This window comes from Hemiscyllium ocellatum, chromosome 12, assembly GCF_020745735.1.
Source record: "Hemiscyllium ocellatum isolate sHemOce1 chromosome 12, sHemOce1.pat.X.cur, whole genome shotgun sequence".
NCBI classification, from domain to species: domain Eukaryota; kingdom Metazoa; phylum Chordata; class Chondrichthyes; order Orectolobiformes; family Hemiscylliidae; genus Hemiscyllium; species Hemiscyllium ocellatum.
In genome coordinates this window covers 49,199,066-49,216,922 of record NC_083412.1, presented here as the reverse complement: position 1 = coordinate 49,216,922, position 17,857 = coordinate 49,199,066, and the positions used below count along the sequence as shown (strand labels likewise).

Genomic DNA, 17,857 nt, shown 5'->3' with positions numbered 1-17,857 from the left:
TCTGGTCATCCTCTTGTCCTCACATAAGTGTACAATGCCTTCGGATTTTGCTTAAACCTACCCATTAAAGTTTTCTCATTCCCCCTTCTAGCGCTCCTAAGTCCATTCTTCAGTTCCTTCCTGGCTACTTTGTAACCCTCTAAAGCCCTGTCTGATCCTTGCCACCTCAACCTTAAGTAAGTTTCCTTCTTCTTCTTGACTAGATGTCCCTTATCACCAAAGGTTCTTTCAACCTACCATCCCTTCCTTACCTCAGTGGGACAAATCTGTCCAGCACTATTAGCAAGTGACTTCTAAACAACCTCCACATTTCTGTCATGCATTTCCCTGAGAACATCTGCTCCCAATTTAGGCACCCCCAGTTCCTGCCTATTGGCATTGTAATTCCCCCTCCCCCAATTAAATACTTTCCCATACCGTCTGCTCCTATCCCTCTCCACCAGTATAGTAAAGGTCAGGGAGTTGTGATCACGATCACCAAAATGTTTTACTGTCGAAAGATCTGACACCTGGCATGGTTTATCATCAAGCACCAAATCCAATATGGCCTCCCCTTTAGTTGGCCTATCTATATATTGCATCAGGACTGCTTCCTGGACACACCTGACAAAAACTGTTCCATCCAACTATTTGAACAAAGTAGGTTACAATCAATATTAGGAAAGTTAAAGATTAGAATGGTGCTGAAAAAGCACAGCAGGCCAGGCAGCATCCGAGGAGCAGGAAAATCGCGTTTCAGGCAAAAGTTCTTCATCAGGAATAGAGGCAGGGTGCCTGCAGAGTGGAGAAATAAATGAGAGGAGGGTGGGGGTGAGGAGAAAGTAGCATAGAGTACAATAGGAGAATGGGGGTGGGGATGGAGGTGAAAGGTCAGAGAGGAGGGTGGGGGAAGGTAGCAAAGAATACAATGGGTGAATGGGGGTGGAGATGAAGGTGATAAGTCAGAGAGGAGGGTAGAGTGGATAGGTGGAAAGGAAGATAGGCAGGTAGGACAGATCATGAGGGCAGTGCTGAGCTGGAAGATTGGAGTGGGGTAAGGTGAGGGGGGGGGAAATGAGGAAACTGTTGAAGTTCACATCAATGCCCTGGGATTGAAGTGTTCCAAGGCGGAAGATGAGGCGTTCTTCCTCCAGGCGTCGGGGGATGAGGGAGCAGCGGTGGAGGAGGCCCAGGACCTCCATGTCCTCAGCAGAGTGGGAGGGGGAGTTGAAATGTTGGGCCACAGGGCAGTAGGGTTGATTGGTGCGAGTGTCATAGAGATGTTCCCTAAAGCGCTCTGCACAGAGGCGTCCAGTCTCCCCAATGTAGAGGAGACCGCATCAGGAGCAACGGACACAATAAATGATATTGGTGGATGTGCAGGTAAAACTTTGATGGATATGAAAGGCTCCTTTGGGGCCTTGGATGGAGGTGAGGGAGGAGATGTGGACGCAGGTTTTGCAATTCCTGCGGTAGCAGGGGAAGGTGCCAGGACGGGAGGGTGGGTTATTGGGGAGGCGTGGACTTGACCAGGCAGTCACGAAGGGAATGGCCTTTGAGGAAAGCGGAAATGGGTTGGGAGGGAAATAAATCTCTGGTGCTGGGGTCTGTTTGGAGGTGACAGAAATGTCTTCGGATGATATGGCTGATGCAAAGGTTGGTAGGGTGGAAGGTGAGCACCAAGGGGGGTTCTGTCCTTGTTACGGTTGGAGGGGTGGGGTTTGAGGGCGGAGGGGCAGGATGTGGACGAGATGCATTGGAGGGCATCTTTAACCACGTGGGAAGGGAAATTGCAGTCTCTAAAGAAGAAGGCCATCTGTTGTGTTCTGTGATGAAACTGGTCCTCCTGGGAGCAGATACAGCGGAGGCGGAGGAATTGGGAATATGGGATGGCATTTTTGCAGGAAGGAGGGGGGAAGAGGTGTAATCCAGGTAGCTGTGGAAGTCGGTGGGTTTGTAAAAAATGCCAGTGTCAAGTCGGTTGTCAATAATGGAGATAGAGAGGTCCAGGAAGGGGAGGGAGGTGTCAGAGATGATCCAGATGAATTTAAGGTCAGGGTGGAATGTGTTGGTGAAGTTGATGAATTGCTCAACCTCCTTGTGGGAGCATGAGGTGGCGCTGATGCAGTCATCAATGTAGCGGAGGAAGAGGTGGGGAGTGGTGCCAGTGTAACTACGGAAGATGGACAGTTCTACGAGCTCTAACAAACCTCCTGCCCAGGATATTGGTGCCCCTCCAGTTCAGGTCCAACCTGTCCTCTTTGTACAGGTCCCACCTTCCCCAGAAGGTATCCCAATGATCCACCTGTCTGAAACCCTCCTCCTACACCAGCTCTGCAGCCATGTGTTCAGCTGCACTTGCTCTCTGATCTAGCCTCACCGGCACATGGCACTGGTAACAATCCAGAGATTACTACTTTGCTTGTCCTGCCTTCTAGTTTCCAATCTAACTGCCTGTACTCTGTTTTCAGGTCCTCCTCCCTTTCCCTACCTATGTCATTGGTACCCATGTGTATCACAAGTTCTGGCTGCTCTCCCTCCCCTTTAAGAATCCTGTAGACTTGATCCAAGATATCCCTGAGGAGAAAGTGAGGTCTGCAGATGCTAGAGATCAGAGCTGAAAATGTGTTGCTGGAAAAGCGCAGCAGGTCAGGCAGCATCCAAGGAACAGGAAATTCGATGTTTCGGAAACGTCGAATTTCCTGTTCCTTGGATGCTGCCTGACCTGCTGCACTTTTCCAAGATATCCCTGACCTTGGCACCTGGGAGGCAACATACCATCAGCCAACAGAATCTCCCTCTGTTCCCCTAACCATTGAATCTCCCATCACTATCACTCTCCTGTTCTCCCCCCTTCCCTCTGAGCCACAGAGCCAGGATCAGTGCCAGAAACCTGGCTGCAGTGGCTTTCCCCTGGTAGGTCCCCACTGCCCGCCCCCCAATAACAGTATCCAAAACAGTATACTTTTTATTAAGGGGAACGACCACATGGGGTCCCTGCACAGTCTGCCTTATTACCCTTTCCCTCTCCTGACAGTCACTCACCTTTAAAATGTAACCTAGTGTGAGTACCTCCCTATAACTCCTCTCTATCACCCCCCTCAGTGTCCTGAATAATCTTAAGTTCATCCATCTCGAGCTCCAGTTCCCTAACCCAGTCTGTGTGCACTTCTCGCAGGCAAAGTCAGCAGAGGTACCAGTGATGACCCTTACCTCCCACATCCTGCAAGAGGTGCATGCAACTGCCTAGCCTCCATGCACTCTGTTCTAAAATGCCAAGAGAGATTGAATAAATGAAAAGCCTTACCTTACCAACCCTCCGCACATGGTCTTTTTTTTTGTTAGAGGAGGATGACAGGTGGGAGACACTACACGTGTAATATCTCGGATTTAGCCACAGCCTGAATATGTCAGTTCACATACCCAGCAATCCCAGTGTCTGCATCTATTCCTGTTGAGCCTGCACTCCGCCTTTTCATGAGGTAAGCATTTAAGAGATAAATTTACCTTCCCAAGTCCTCACTCTCACTGCTCCTGCTGCAAATGGAGGCTGCTGATTCCACTAGATAAGTATGCAAGAGGAAAACTTGTGCAAGAATCTAGAACCAGAGGCCACAAAATCTCTACAGTGCAGATTCAATGAGCCAACTGACCTCTGAAGTGCATCCCTCCACTCCGCCATCCTATCCCCATAACTCTGCATTCACCAGAACTAACACACCTAGCCCTCACAACCCTAGCCAACTATGGGGCAATTTACCATGGTCAATCCACCTTACTTGCAGATCTTGGTCTGTGGGAAGAAACCAGAGCAACCAGAGGAAACTCTACAGACACAGGGAGAATGTGACAGTCAACCAAGGTGGGAATCAAATCAGAGTCCCTGGTACTGTGAAGCAACAGTCTAACTTCACAGCGATCATGCCCCACGTAGTCGGGCAAGTCATTGCTGGGACTAACCCATAGTTGGGTCGTAGTTGTCCATTTAAGACAGAGATGAAGGTACATTTTTCCTCTGAGGGTTGACTGCCGTCTTCAAAAGGGCAACGGATGCAGAATTTTAAAATATTTTTAAGGCAGGTAGATAAGGTTCTTGATTACTACAGGAAATGAAAACTTATCTGAGCTATTCAGGAATGTAGAATTGAGGCTAAAATCAGATTAGCCACAACCTCATTGAATGGCAGAACAACTGCGAAGGGTAGAGTGCCTATTCTTGTTCCTTGTTCATAAAATGTAATTTGAAAACAGAGTTGGAGGCTTTGGTACAGACAAAACAATTTCAAGGTCTAGACTCGAGATGCTCAAACTGCTCTAGTGTTGAGGAATTTATCAATAATATCATCATTCTCATCCCACTATAATAATATCAACATATGTAAGATTGTTATGATAAAACTGTGTTTTGACCCTTTGTAACTGTTGTTAACATTAATACACCACACTTTGTTAGTTATACAGACTGCAATACATATCATACCCACTACGAAGTAGAGAGCAACAGCAGGTCCAAATACATATACCCAGAATTTGTCATTCAATCTATAAAGAACAGGTATATTCTTATATAAAATATCAAAATCTCTAAACAATCAGATAGGAAAAACAAATTGCAATGATCATTCCAGGTCTTTATATTATATATGTTCATTGTTGGAGACTGATGTTGAACAAACTAAATGGGGTTCAAAATAAGCATGCTGAGCAACACTAAATGTTGAAAAAAAAATTACCATTATGTTGGGTTTCACCGAGAGGTTCAAGTTTTGGAAGTCTGTTAACTTTGGGAGTACCCCAGCCGACTAAAGGAAAATAGACAAAATCACTATTAAACACTGAAGTCTGGTTTGAAAAGAATCTTGCTACAATGTTGATGTTAAAGACCAACAAAGTGGGAGAAAAAAAGCTTTCAAAAAGGTAAAATATCCAGATGAGTTGAAATGATCTAAAAACAATTGCAGTCAACATAATGCTCCAGAAAATATGATATAAGGAGAATAGAAGAAAACATTAATTAGATGACATCAACATTTTTTCTTCCCCTCAAATGTAACATTTGGCACCAGTAAAAGTATTCTTTAATTCCTTTGTTGTACTGGAAACTGCAGAATTTAATATTGGTTATTCCTACTATACAGATGTTAGAATGGCAGATGGGCTAGCTACATGAAACTTTATAATTGCTAATAATTAACTATGATGATTAGAATGGAACAGAATATGTGAGGTTGGTAAGGGCATCCAAAACCTAGTCCAAAATTCACCAGACCTCCAATAGAGTCATAGAGATGTACAGCATGGAAACTAGATGTGCACATAGGGAATTAGTCTGCCTATTTTAATCCAGCACCAAAATCTAATTTTGCTATCTGATAGATATATCTAGGACATTCAGGGAGGCAAAAGACAACAATGGCCATCCACATAGTATTTTTAATTAAGGGAGTTACTTGAACTTGGAAGTTCTTGTTAATTGATAAAATATCCAAAAAGTGATAAAGAACATTTGCACAGCTGACTTGAAACTTTTACTGAAGTTTATCTTGCACTCCAGGACACTAGAGCACTAGTTGAAATGCAACCTTCGGTTCGGATGAAATCGAGTTTAATAGCAATGCTGTAAAATAGTTTTAGAAACCTCAGATATGATAGAGATATCTATTTGAATGTGCTTTAGCTTCTCTAATTTATTTTCTTTGGCTCAGAGGGATCTGCACTCCAATTGGAAATCTTTGCACTATGTTTGTTCAACACAGCTATCATGAACATTGGTATAATCACTACTATGACTATCCTGGCATTAAACAGTTTCCATGAAAGAGAATTGATGCAACTAACTAAATATTTTAATAATACAGATAGAGACAAATGCACAGTAACATTAAAGAAAAGCTTTTTGACAAACAGACAGTGTTCACTTGACTGATATTGCCATTTAGATACTTATATGTGAGATGGGGTGACAGGGAATGGATTGGAGGAGCGCAAGGTTAGATTCTTAACTAGAATCTAACCCTTTCTCCCCCCAGCTCAGTATCCGATCATCTACATTGTATAAATTTAAAGATTAACACTGAAGATTGACTTCCATTGTAAAGCCTATGCAGGTGGCACTAAAATATAGTTTCTTATTTATGACATAACATGTGCGACAAAATCAGATACATAGCTTGTATTTTAAGGGTGAATTTTACAACTGACAAGCTTCTTGCTTATGTTGACTAAGACTTACATGTTTTTATTACAACAGAAATGGATTAGATGTAATCAATTTACCCACAGGGTTCAGTATACAAGGAAAACTAAAATCTGTTCGGTTTCTTACTAAGATGCATCAAGTACTAACAGTAATCGGTGCCTAGAAGGGAAGTTAAGTGAATTCCTAATTTGTATGGAACTTATATTTCATACTCTGCCACTATTTTACAACAATGATACAATTTTTCCCAAAGTTTCCAACTAGAATTTTTACAGACCAATTAAAGTATTTAAGTTAAAGCCTTGTATGTGTTATGATGGAGGTCATGGAAGACAGAGTGGAGAGCGTGTTGCTGGAAAAACACAGCAGGTCAGGCAGCATTTGAGGACCAGGAGAATCGACATTTCAGGCCAGAGCCCTGATGAAAGCTTCTTGAACCGCTGCCGTCCATCTGCTGTGGGTTGACACATAATGCCATTCAAAAGAGAATTGCAGGATTTTGACTAAGAGACAGTGAATGAACACCAATATATTTCCAAGTCACAATGGTGAATAGTTTGATGGGGGAACTGAAGGTGGTGATGTTCCCGTATTTTTGCTGCCCTTGTCCTTCTAGGTGGAAGTGGCCGTGAGTTTGGAAGATTGCCATTAGATCGACTTCTTATTTCAGATTTTTTAATTGAATTTGAACAAATAAAATCAGTTGCCAACATATATTTGCATATGCATTTTTGGGAACAAATCATTAAACAGTCTTGATTGATTTTTATCCCCCTCCCTAGCCAGGGATATATAATGGCAATGTTGGCAACTGCCCTTCAACCTTACTATTCCCTCCAAACCTGGGATTTTCCTGCTTTTACTGTCCAACATAATGCATTTTCTATTATATGCACCTAGATTATTGCTTCCTGGTTGAAACAAACAGTAAAACTATATTTGTAAACTCTATTCTAAGAGGACGGGCAAAATTATTATAACCTGTGACCAAATTTGTTACTCTCTTCTTTTAATTTTTTTTTCTAAATCTCAATTTTTCATTATTTGTAACTCCTTCATTTCCATAATAATTATTCTACTTTTCATAAAATTGCTACAGTCTGGAAACAGGCCATTTGGCTCAACAAGTCCACATCGACCCTCCAAAGAGTAGCCCACCTAGATTTATTCCCTACCCTGTTACTCTACATTCACCCCTAACGCACGTAACCTACAGCTCCCTGACATCCTTTGTTTTTGAATATAACAGGTTCTCCTTCTTAGTGTATGCCAAAAGAAATCTACTCACCAGGTGGCGGTGGTGGGCTTGAATTTTCAGAGTCATCATCTGTACTGAATGGTTCTACCTTATTCTTTCTCTTTATAGGAATCTTTTTAATTTTTCTCTTCGCAGACTCTATTTAAAATATATAGCTTTCAATATACAATAATGTACAAACATCATCTTATTGAGTGTAAAAAACAGGATGCATAGTTAATTTAACAGAATTCTTATATGGTATTGCTTGCTTCGTATTCTTTAAGCAATTTCATTTGAATAATTACCAGAGTCTATCATTTTCTGGTTGCACTCAATTTCCTCTTGTTGCTCAGTTAACACACGGGCGACTGGTTTCACTCTCTCAAACATCTGATTGCCGTTGCCAGATTCCATTTGCATCTTAGATGATTTTGACTTTTCTGAAGAACTTATTAGAATTTCTCCACTAGGTTTTGGTTTGTTTTTCTCTTTCAGTTTTCTGATTTTCTCTTCATTCTAATAAAGAAAAATATTATTTTCCAAAATGTTTCAAGCTTCCAGCTGTCTCCTTTGACATCACACCATGTGCCAGTTGAAGAGTTTATAAATTTGTCCCTGAAATAATCCAGCCTCTGCCATCCCTCTCGTTCTACCTAATCACCCTCTAATTAAGTACTGACCTTAAACATGCCATTTAGCAACTTTTTTGTGTCTCTTCTTGTGACACTATAGTGACCTTATTGTATTGTGCCACAAAATGTTGCCTAACCAGTTGAACAGAATTACCAGGAAGGTGCTAAATTAAACTGAGTTACACATTCCTACCAACTTTGTTGACCTAATCTGTTGAGTAGAACTGTTCTTTATTTTCAATTTAGATTTTTCATTAAACATGCCACCTGGTTATTTTCTTCTTTTAAAATACTTTATTACACTAAGCTCAGAATCCCAGTTAACTACACATACCTACAGACTGCAGTACACTTCTAAAGACAGAAAGCCCTATGTTTAATACTGCTTTAAATCAAATAATTCTGAAACATATTTCAATATATAAATGTCAGACAGTTCACAAATATTTTACATACATCTCTCCCAAAGCTCCTAACTCTTCAGGGAATTCTGTAATGCATATGAACAAACTAGATATTCATGGGCTGTTCATTCTAGGCACTCGGACTGAAAAGGAGAATCAATGTCATATGGAAAACTATACATTATAATGCTGAAATTTATGAAAAGATGGATGCTATCTCGATTAATTTAAGAGCTCGTTTACTCGCCATAACTCAACTGATTTGTTTTATGTATAATATTCTGTTACAAAATTTCTTAGTCTCAAGTGCTAGTCTATGAAAATGAAATAGTCTCAGTGCATTATATTCGTGTAGAAAGAAACAACAGATGTTTTGATTTTTCAATCAATAATAATCCTGCTAATATATATTATTAATATCATAACCAATAAGCAACTATTCTAGTAAAATCTAGTAATTTATTTTTGTCTATAATTTTATACTCCATTTCAATTTTATAGGTGTATATTTTTTAGCATTTTGTTGTAATACTAAGTCATGCCAAGCTAAGACAAGTACATATAACTCTAACATGTAGATTTTTAAACTAGACATTCCCTTCAAAAATAAACTTTCAGCTAGCTACCTAAACGCATCCAGCATTGTTTGAGTCAAGAACTGGACATCAATATGTCCTTCACTAAGAACAAAGGTGATTGGATTTTGATATACAGCCTATACTAAAAGCTGCAAATTAAGGACTACTGTTGGATTCCTGGAAATCTACACACTTTATGCACATGTATTTTTATTCACTCACAGGATGTAGGGGTCCATAGTGAGGTCAGTATTTATTACCAACTCAAATGCCTTTATGAAGATAGTGTTGAATTGCCAGCTCTGCACATACAGTGCTGTTAAAAAGGGAGTGGATTCTTGAAACAGCAGCAAAGTAACCCTGACACATCTTCCAAATAAGGATGGTGTGTGGCTTGGAGAGAAATTTCTAGGTGACGGTGTTCTCATGTCTGCAACCTTTGGCCTTTTAGGTGGTAGAGATTGCAGCTTTGCAAGGTGCTGCTGAATGAGCTTTAGTAAGTTACTGCAGTGCATCTTTAGATGGCATACAATGTTGCCAATGTGCTGGACTGGTGGAAGGCGTTAATACTTGTGTTGGAGTATCATCCAAGTAGATTGCTTTCTGTTAAATGTCTCTAAGACTCATGAGTGTTGTTAAATCTGTGGTTATCTAGATAAGTGATGAATATTCCATCGCACTTCTAACTTGTGCCTCGTGGGTCGTGTTTGGTCACGTGGACTTGTTTTGAGGAGTGAGAGAGTGATATTCTCACCACAGAAATCCCAGCTTCTGATTTGCTTTTGTAATGTCAGTATTTATTTGGCTGCTCCACTTAAGTTTCTGGTCAAGGTGTTGAGGGATTCAGTAATAATAACAACATTGACTATCAAGGATTAAAGTGATGGTTTGTTTCCCTTTTGTTGATGAGGATCTTTGTCTGGTATTTGAGTGCTATGAATATTACTTACTACATATCAGTCCATACATATCCTATTATTGCCTAGATTTTGCGGCTTGCAGGCACTGAACATCTATTGCATTGTAACTTTTACTGAACTCCATGCAATAATCAGTGAACATTCCTAGTTCTGAGGTAATGTTGGAGGGAAAGTAATTGATGAAACAGCAGAGAACAACTATTGATCTCCAATAACCACAACTATCCTCTTTTGTGTTGGGTATGATTTCCATCAGTGAAAACTTTCTTCCCACCAACTTCAGTTTTGATAGGGTTCCTTGCTACCACATTTAGTCAAAAATTGTCTTAGTGTCAACTGCAATTACTCTCACCTCACTTCAATAGCAATGTATAAACACAAAGATAGAAACATTGTTTAAAATGATTAAAATGTAATGTGATTAAATTTGAATCCTGGTCAAGGATTCAATCTTAAAATTCAACATTTAAACAAAAAAAATGTCTTTCTGGCAATCTGTTCTAATACTTACCACAGAAATGACCTTAGATATAGGTTGAAAAGGGTTTACTTTTGGGTCAGGTTCATCATCCTCATCCTGGTTTAAAGGGTTCCCCTCTTCCTTTTCTTTTTGTTCTCTACAAAGACATAAATGCTTTTTGAAAATTTAGTATTTCCCTGTGAATTGTCTTTAGTCTTTGTTCAATCTCACCTGTCAAAAGAACTTCTCAAAATTAATTCTTCAGTGTGCACATAATTAACAATGCTGATATTTAGTGTCCATTTTTAGTTGCCTCGGATAGTTTTAAATAGGAGTGGCTTGCACTTCAAAGGATGATCAGAAGTTAATGATGATTGGTGTGGGGTTGGACTGACATACAAACTCAAGGACTGTAGATTTCCTTGTCAAAAGAACAACAATGAACCAATTGAGTACTTATGATATTCTAACAGGAGGCAATGGTCTAGTGCTATTATCACTGGATTGTTAGTTCAGTGACCCAAGTAAGGTTCCATGGATCCGGGTTCAAGTCCTGCCACAGGAGATGGTAGAATCTGAACTCAAAAGTTTGGAACCAAGAGTTCTATGATGTCCATAAATCCACTGTAGATCGTCACGAAAGACTCATCTGATTCACTGATGTCCTTTACGAAAGGAAACTACCATCCTTACCCCTGGTCTGGCCTACATGTGACTCTAGATCCACAGCAATAGATCTTAACTGCCAGATGGGCAATAAGCACTGCCAGCAACACCCTCAATAATAAAAAAAAAGAAATTCATGATCACTTTTTTGAATAAATGATATAAGCTATTGAATTCTCAACCTGTCATGGTGGAACATGAAGCGAAAGTGAGTACTGCAGATACTGGAGGTTAGAGTCAAGAGTACGGTGCTGGAAAAGCACAGCAGGTCAGTCAGCATCTGAGGAGCAGAAAAATCGACACTTTGGGCAAAAGCCCTTCATCAGGACTTCATGGTGGAATATGAACACACATTCTTTGGATTTGTAGACTTCTGCTTTACCAACACAGTTACCTCGCCTTTTACTACAGTCAGCTTTCTGAGCATGGAAGTATTATGATATGGAATTATGTCCAGTACAAATTTGAAAAGGGACTCACATATTCTTCCTTTTCCACTTAATATGCAAAAACATTAATCTGGAGAGCAGATGAGATTTATCTTAATGTATGCAGCTGAGCTCTTGATAAGTAGCTCAATGCCAAGACTAATAAAGTAAATTGAAGGCGCATGTAAAGATATCTAAATACATCAATACAGCACTTGCATGTAGGCAAGATAATATGTTCATATCACAGGAGTGGTACTTGAATTCACAATCGCCTCAGAAAAAAATGTTACCACTGAGTTGAAATGCATTTAAAAACAACATATAACCTGCTATACAAACAAGGAAGAACATTACAGCCCCTCTCACTTAAATTTTCTGAACCAGTTATTCTAATCATTCAAATATTATGTTATCCATATTTTTAACATGATGCTTTTTGAGACAAGGTCACTTCTTTAACTGAAGTTACTGAAATCAGAAGGCAGTTCCTACTTCTCGAGCATGCGTGACCCCATCAATGGTCAACACCTCTGCAAAGGTCTTGCCACACATTTATTTGGCAGTCCAGTTGCTGCCCAGCTCCAAACCCTGCTCCACTTGCTGCTCCTGTTCCCCTTCCAATCGGCATTTTGAAGTCCGTTCCGCTGTCTATTTGTTGCCGTGCTCATGGATCTGATTGCCACCCCGCTCAGCAATCTCATTGTAACTTTGGAAAAGGATGGCCTAATTAGGGACAATCAGCATGGCTTTATGCGGGGCAGGACATGTCTTACTAACTTGATTGAATTTTTCAAGGAGGTGACAAACGTGATTGATGCAGGTACAGCAGTGAATGTTGTCTACATGGATTTTAGTAAGCCTTTTGATAGGGTCCCTCATAGTAGGCTCATCAAGAAGATTAAGATGTATGGGATCCATAGTGACTTGGCTGTGTGAATTCGGAATTGACTTGCCCACAAAGGCAGAGAGTAGAGGTAGAAGAGTATTTTTTTGGTTGGAGGTCTGTGATTAGTGATGTTCCACAGGGATCCATACTGGGTCCTCTGCTGTATGTGATACATTTTTAATAATTTAGATGAAAATATAGATGGGTGGGTTAGTAAGTTTGCAGATGATACAAAGATTAGTGGAGTTGTGGATAGTGTAGAAGGTTGTCAGAGGATACAGCGGGATATACATCAGTTGCAGATATGGGCAGAGACATGGAAGATGGAGTTTAATCCAGTTGTGAGGTGCTGCACTTTGGGAGGTCAAATGTTAAGGAAAAGTATACAGTTAATGGCAGGAACTGAACAGAATTGATGTACAGAAGGATCTTGGAGTTCAAATCTGAAAGTGACCATGTAAGTTGATAGGGTGGTAAAGAAAGCAGGCGACAGGCTTGCCTTTATTGGTTGGGGAACTGAGTACAAGAGTCAGGATGTCATATTGCAGCTTTATAAGACTTTGGTTAAGTCACACTTGGAGTATTGCATTCAGTTCTGGTTGCCACATTACAGGAAAGATGTGGAGGGTTTGGAGAGGGTGCAGAAGACATTTACTAGAATGCTGCCTGGATTAGACGGTATGAGCTCTAAGGAAAGGTTAGAAAAACTCAGATTATTTTCTCTGGAACAACGGAGGCTGAGGGAAGACTTTTTTGAAGTCTATAAAATTATGAGATGCATAGCTAGGGTTGACAGTCAGAATCTTTTCCCAGGATTGAAATGTCTAATACTAGGGGGCAAGCATTTAAGGTGAAGGGGCAAGTTCAAAGGAGATGTGAGGGGCAAGTTTTTTTTAAACAGAGTGGTAGGAGTCTGGAATGCACTGCCAGAGGTTGTGGTGGAGGCAGATACAATAGGGGTGTTACAGGAACTTTTAGATAAACACATGAATATGCAAGGAACGGAGGGATTCGGACTAGGGGCAGGCAGAAGAGATTAGTTTAATTTGGTGTCGTATTTGGCACAACATTGTGGGCTGAAGGGCCAGTTCCTGTGCTGTAGAGTTCTATGTTCTAACTTTATCTGCTACTCTCATCATCATCCCATTTGGCGAATGATAAACAGCAATGGCACAGCCTGCTGAGAGGGAGTGAGGCATTCAGAGTTTGGAGTAGGATACATAAACTTTGGATGTGGGACTGTGTAAATATAGTAATCTCAGGAGTTTAATAAATTGATGGAATGACTTTGAAAATAAATCCTTTTAATTGTCTTTATTTCTTGACACAGGCAGTTAGCTGCAGTGCTACTATCTGTGATATCACAGACATTACAGCTGTATGGGCTGCAAGTGTGACTGCAGTTATACTAGCAGGCACTGCCTGAAAAAAATCAGGGTCTGTTATAATATTAAAAATCAAATATTATTTAAATGAATTGAACAATTAACTGTTAAATGTGTTTTTACCTTTCCTCTCGTATTCTACGGACTCTTTCTGCCCGATCTTGTTTGTCTTTCTCTTCTTGTGCCTTCTGTTCCATTGTATCTTTTTGCACCCTTTCTTGTAGATTATCATAATCTTTTGCTATGGTGTTCAAAAGCCAACCAAGGCCTTTCCTAATAGCTTTGTCCAATTTTTTTCCATATCCCAAAGTTGCAGAACATGGCTCCTATTGGTATAAATTGAACATTATGTTTAACAGGGAAGGTTTACCAAACTTTACAGAAAAGACACGTGATGGGTCAATCCCTGGTTTATGTTTATTTGGTTGAAATTAGTACATGCTGTAATGGAATTGTAGAAACTGTGTCCCCATGATATTTTGTGGGTGAAAGTGCATGCCTCTGATAATATCCCCATAAAAATTAGATAGGAGTAGCCTTTATTGAGATTTCACTTTTCTTTAAAAAAAAGCACAGGCACAATGTGCAGGATGTTCATCTTCCATGCTTCAAGTTTCTCTGATTCTATGATTTAATTTTTAGTTAACATTCAATAAAAGTCTTGAGAAGCAGGAGCTTAACAGTAGCAATGGGTTGAGTCAGGAAATAACTTTACTTTTAGAGGGTGGTAGTAATTGTGGGAGATCTGTTAACTTTGATTGCTGTAACTCCTCCAGATATGGAGTGCGATCCTGAGCATTGGTATCACTGGAATTTGAATCTTTTGGGGCAGTGTCAGAGTTCAGCCATGGAAGGAATAGAGAATCCCAGGAAAAAGGTAGAAATAGAAAAGATGCCAACTGCAACGTTGAGCAGAATTCTAGAATGACTTAGAACTTGGTTAAACATTCCTGTAACTAGTAACAATTGAGAAGGGGTAATGGGGAATGAAAGATGACTGCAGTGGTGCCTGCTTGATGGTTGGGTCTTAGCTTTACAGCAGTGGAATTAGGTTGTTGCTGAATGTCAAAGAATTGGAGACAGGGCCAGTAATCTAATAGAAAATGGACTTTAGGATTTGGGGCAGGGATATAAGATCTTGACAGACTGGAGCAGAGAGAATTATGGGCTCAGGAGATCCAGACAGGATTTGAAAAAAAATGCAAATATTGAAATGGTACAAGAAATCTCAGGATTGTAAAGCATAATATTGTTTTGGTAGGATGTACTTACAGGAGTTGCAGGGGGCATGTTGCGGCTGTACAGGACATTGGTTAGGCCACGTTTGGAATATGTGGGCAATTTTGGTCTCCTTCCTACCGGAAAGATGTTGTGAAACTTGAAAGGGTTCAGAAAAGATTTACAAGGATGTTGCCAGGGTTGAAGGATTTGAGCTATAGGGAGAGGCTGAACAGGCTGGGGCTGTTTTCCCTGGAGTGTCAGAGGCTGATGGGTGGCCTTATAGAAGTTTATAAAATCATGAGGGGCATGGAGAGGATAAATAGACAAAGTTCTTTCCCTGGGGTCGGGGAGTCCAGAACTAGAGGGCATAGGGTTAGGGTGAGAGGGGAAAGATATCAAAGAGATCTAAGGGGGAACTTTTCCACTCAGAGGGTGATACACGTATGGAAGGAGTTGCCAAACGAAGTGGTGGAGGCTGGTACAATTGTAACATTTAAAAGGCATCTGGATGGGTTTATGAATAGGAAGGGTTTGGAGGGATATGGGCTGGATGCTGGCAGTTGGGACTAGATTGGGTTGGGATACCTGGTCAGTATGGACAGGTTGGACTGAAGGGTCTGTTTCTATGCTGTACATCTCTATGACTGTATTTAATGGTTAAATCAAAGCAAACTTACATTAAGAGTAGAGATTAATCTCTAATGGGTTCAAAATTAAGTGATTTGGTTAAAAGCTCAATTAACTTTAATATTATTACAATAAAACATGCAAACAAGCATAACATAACTAAAATGTTGTTTCAAAAGAACTAATTCAATAAGCGTTTTAAAAATTGCTCATTGTGAAACAGATGTGCCATGGTAATGCTACATTGGTAAACAGTGTCATTACATTAGAAGGGGAATTAATGATAAGAACAATTACATGCTTATTTTACAAGATTGTTTAATTTAGAAACTAACAATCAAATCAACAAATTCAAAACTGCATGACAGTTTCAGTTTTAGAAATTGGTTACTTCTGAAAATTGTCTGCAGATTCATGCCTGGAAATTGAAATGCTTGCAATTTACAATGCGGTCATGGTACATTAAAATAAAAGTTTTTATTCAAAACAGGTCATGAAGTTTGAAGTAAAAAGAAGTATTGACACAATGTATTTTGGTACTAAGAATGTGGAGTGAACATTGACACTAACCAATAAGACTCAGTAAAGCAGCAGTGATACTTAAAGGGTTTTAATGGGAGGTCAATTTTCTACAGCTGGGACTCAAAGGCTAACGTTTATAAAGGCGTTAAATACAAACAGGCAATGTTAAGCCTATATAAACCATTTATTAAACCATAGTAAAGATATTCTATCAAGTACAGGACACATTATTTTAGATAAAGATAAAGCCATAGACAGGGCACAGAAAAAAATCATTCAGAAATTATGAATGGGAAAGAAATGAAACGAACTGAGCCTTTTTTTAAAAATCACAGCAAAGACACTGATTATATGAAGGTGAAATTCAAATACTTACAATTTGACATAAACATTTATTTTCATTGACCAGCTTTTCCAATGAAAGGTACTCTATAATATCAGCCTCCGCTAATGCTCCATCACAGTCTTGTTTATTTGCCAATCTGAAATGAACAATTGATTATATTTCAGTTTAATTGATATGTTACAAAGTAACTGTATTAATTGCATATTTGGTACTAGTAGGCTGAGAGTTTCCAGTTCATCAATTTTGAAAGATTTCAAAGTAAAACTTTAATTAAAGCATTGAAGGACAATTCAATGGATGAATACAATTATTGCGATATGTTGTTAATTTTTATCTATTTGCTTTATTTTTAAATCAGACATTCCAGTTAGTGGAAAAAACGGGGGATGAGAAACTTGTTTTAAAGCATCAAGTGAGTTTATTAGGATAAAGTAACATAATTCTACTTGTTGCCAGGCTACCACACCAGTGTGACAGGAACCTGTTTACATAGAGCTTTTCCAATGTGAATTTCAGCAGTGGAATTCATAATGGAGAAAAGTGATCTAAATTGTGAAAAATATGCAACAGTAGTATATAATTAAGTTGACAACAAACCTCCAGGAACCAGAAATAAATGGGTATATGGATGTAAAATTGCAATATGTAATGGGACCAAATTTATTTATTTTGTCTACCGGTAAAGAACCAATTGTTTATTTAATTAACTCTATTTTGATTCATAAGCTCACCATTAGCAATTCTCCAGCACAATGTAAAGAAGTTAATCTTTCAATGAAATCTGAAAGTCATTGTTATAAAGTATTCTCAGTTACATTAAGGAACCATTTCAATTTCCAATTCAATTGACCCTATACGTTTAATGTGCTAAACAGATAAGAATAGGCAGTTTTAAGCTCTGTGTTGAAATCAATGAAGACATTATCAGACCACTTGAATTGTGAATCTTATAAACAAGCAGAACACTGCCATGTCATCAATTAGTTTGGACAAATATCAAAAGGTGAAAGTGTAACTAATTCACTGCATCACGTATTTTAGAATAGTTAACCAAAGTGATTCGAACTGTTCTTTGTAATCGCCTCTTCTTCACATCTCCTTTAACACTTTGACACTGGCCATTTATACACTTCTTTCTCCTCACCTTGAATTGTCTGAATCAGACTCTGGAATTCTTTCTCAAAGATCCTCTTGACCTTCATAAACTATTAAGAATTTTTTTTTTTACTTTTAGTCCTTCCTGACGTACTTTATTTTCTCTTGAATGGTGGGAATGTGCTTAGGATATCTGTTATATTAAAAGATGCCACTATATATAAACATAATTTTGTTGCGACTGACTAGAAACACTAGAATTGCAC

General features: G+C 39.4%; 1 protein-coding gene across 5 annotated transcripts in view; it reads right to left on the bottom strand.

The window, feature by feature from the left end:
* The window catches only part of arl13b (ADP-ribosylation factor-like 13b), a 95,147-nt gene that overhangs the window by 9,093 nt on the left and 68,197 nt on the right, over positions 1-17,857 (bottom strand). For 4 of the 5 annotated variants that reach the window (XM_060833024.1, XM_060833022.1, XM_060833023.1 and 1 more), the window contains exons 5-10: positions 16,527-16,632; positions 13,904-14,106; positions 10,464-10,569; positions 7,724-7,934; positions 7,467-7,574; positions 4,713-4,781 (exon numbers count right to left, since the gene is read on the bottom strand). In XM_060833024.1, the coding sequence (XP_060689007.1) occupies positions 4,713-4,781; positions 7,467-7,574; positions 7,724-7,934; positions 10,464-10,569; positions 13,904-14,106; positions 16,527-16,632 (803 nt within the window). The remainder of the gene's footprint in view (positions 1-4,712; positions 4,782-7,466; positions 7,575-7,723; positions 7,935-10,463; positions 10,570-13,903; positions 14,107-16,526; positions 16,633-17,857) is intronic. The other variant, XM_060833025.1, reaches the window with a different exon arrangement.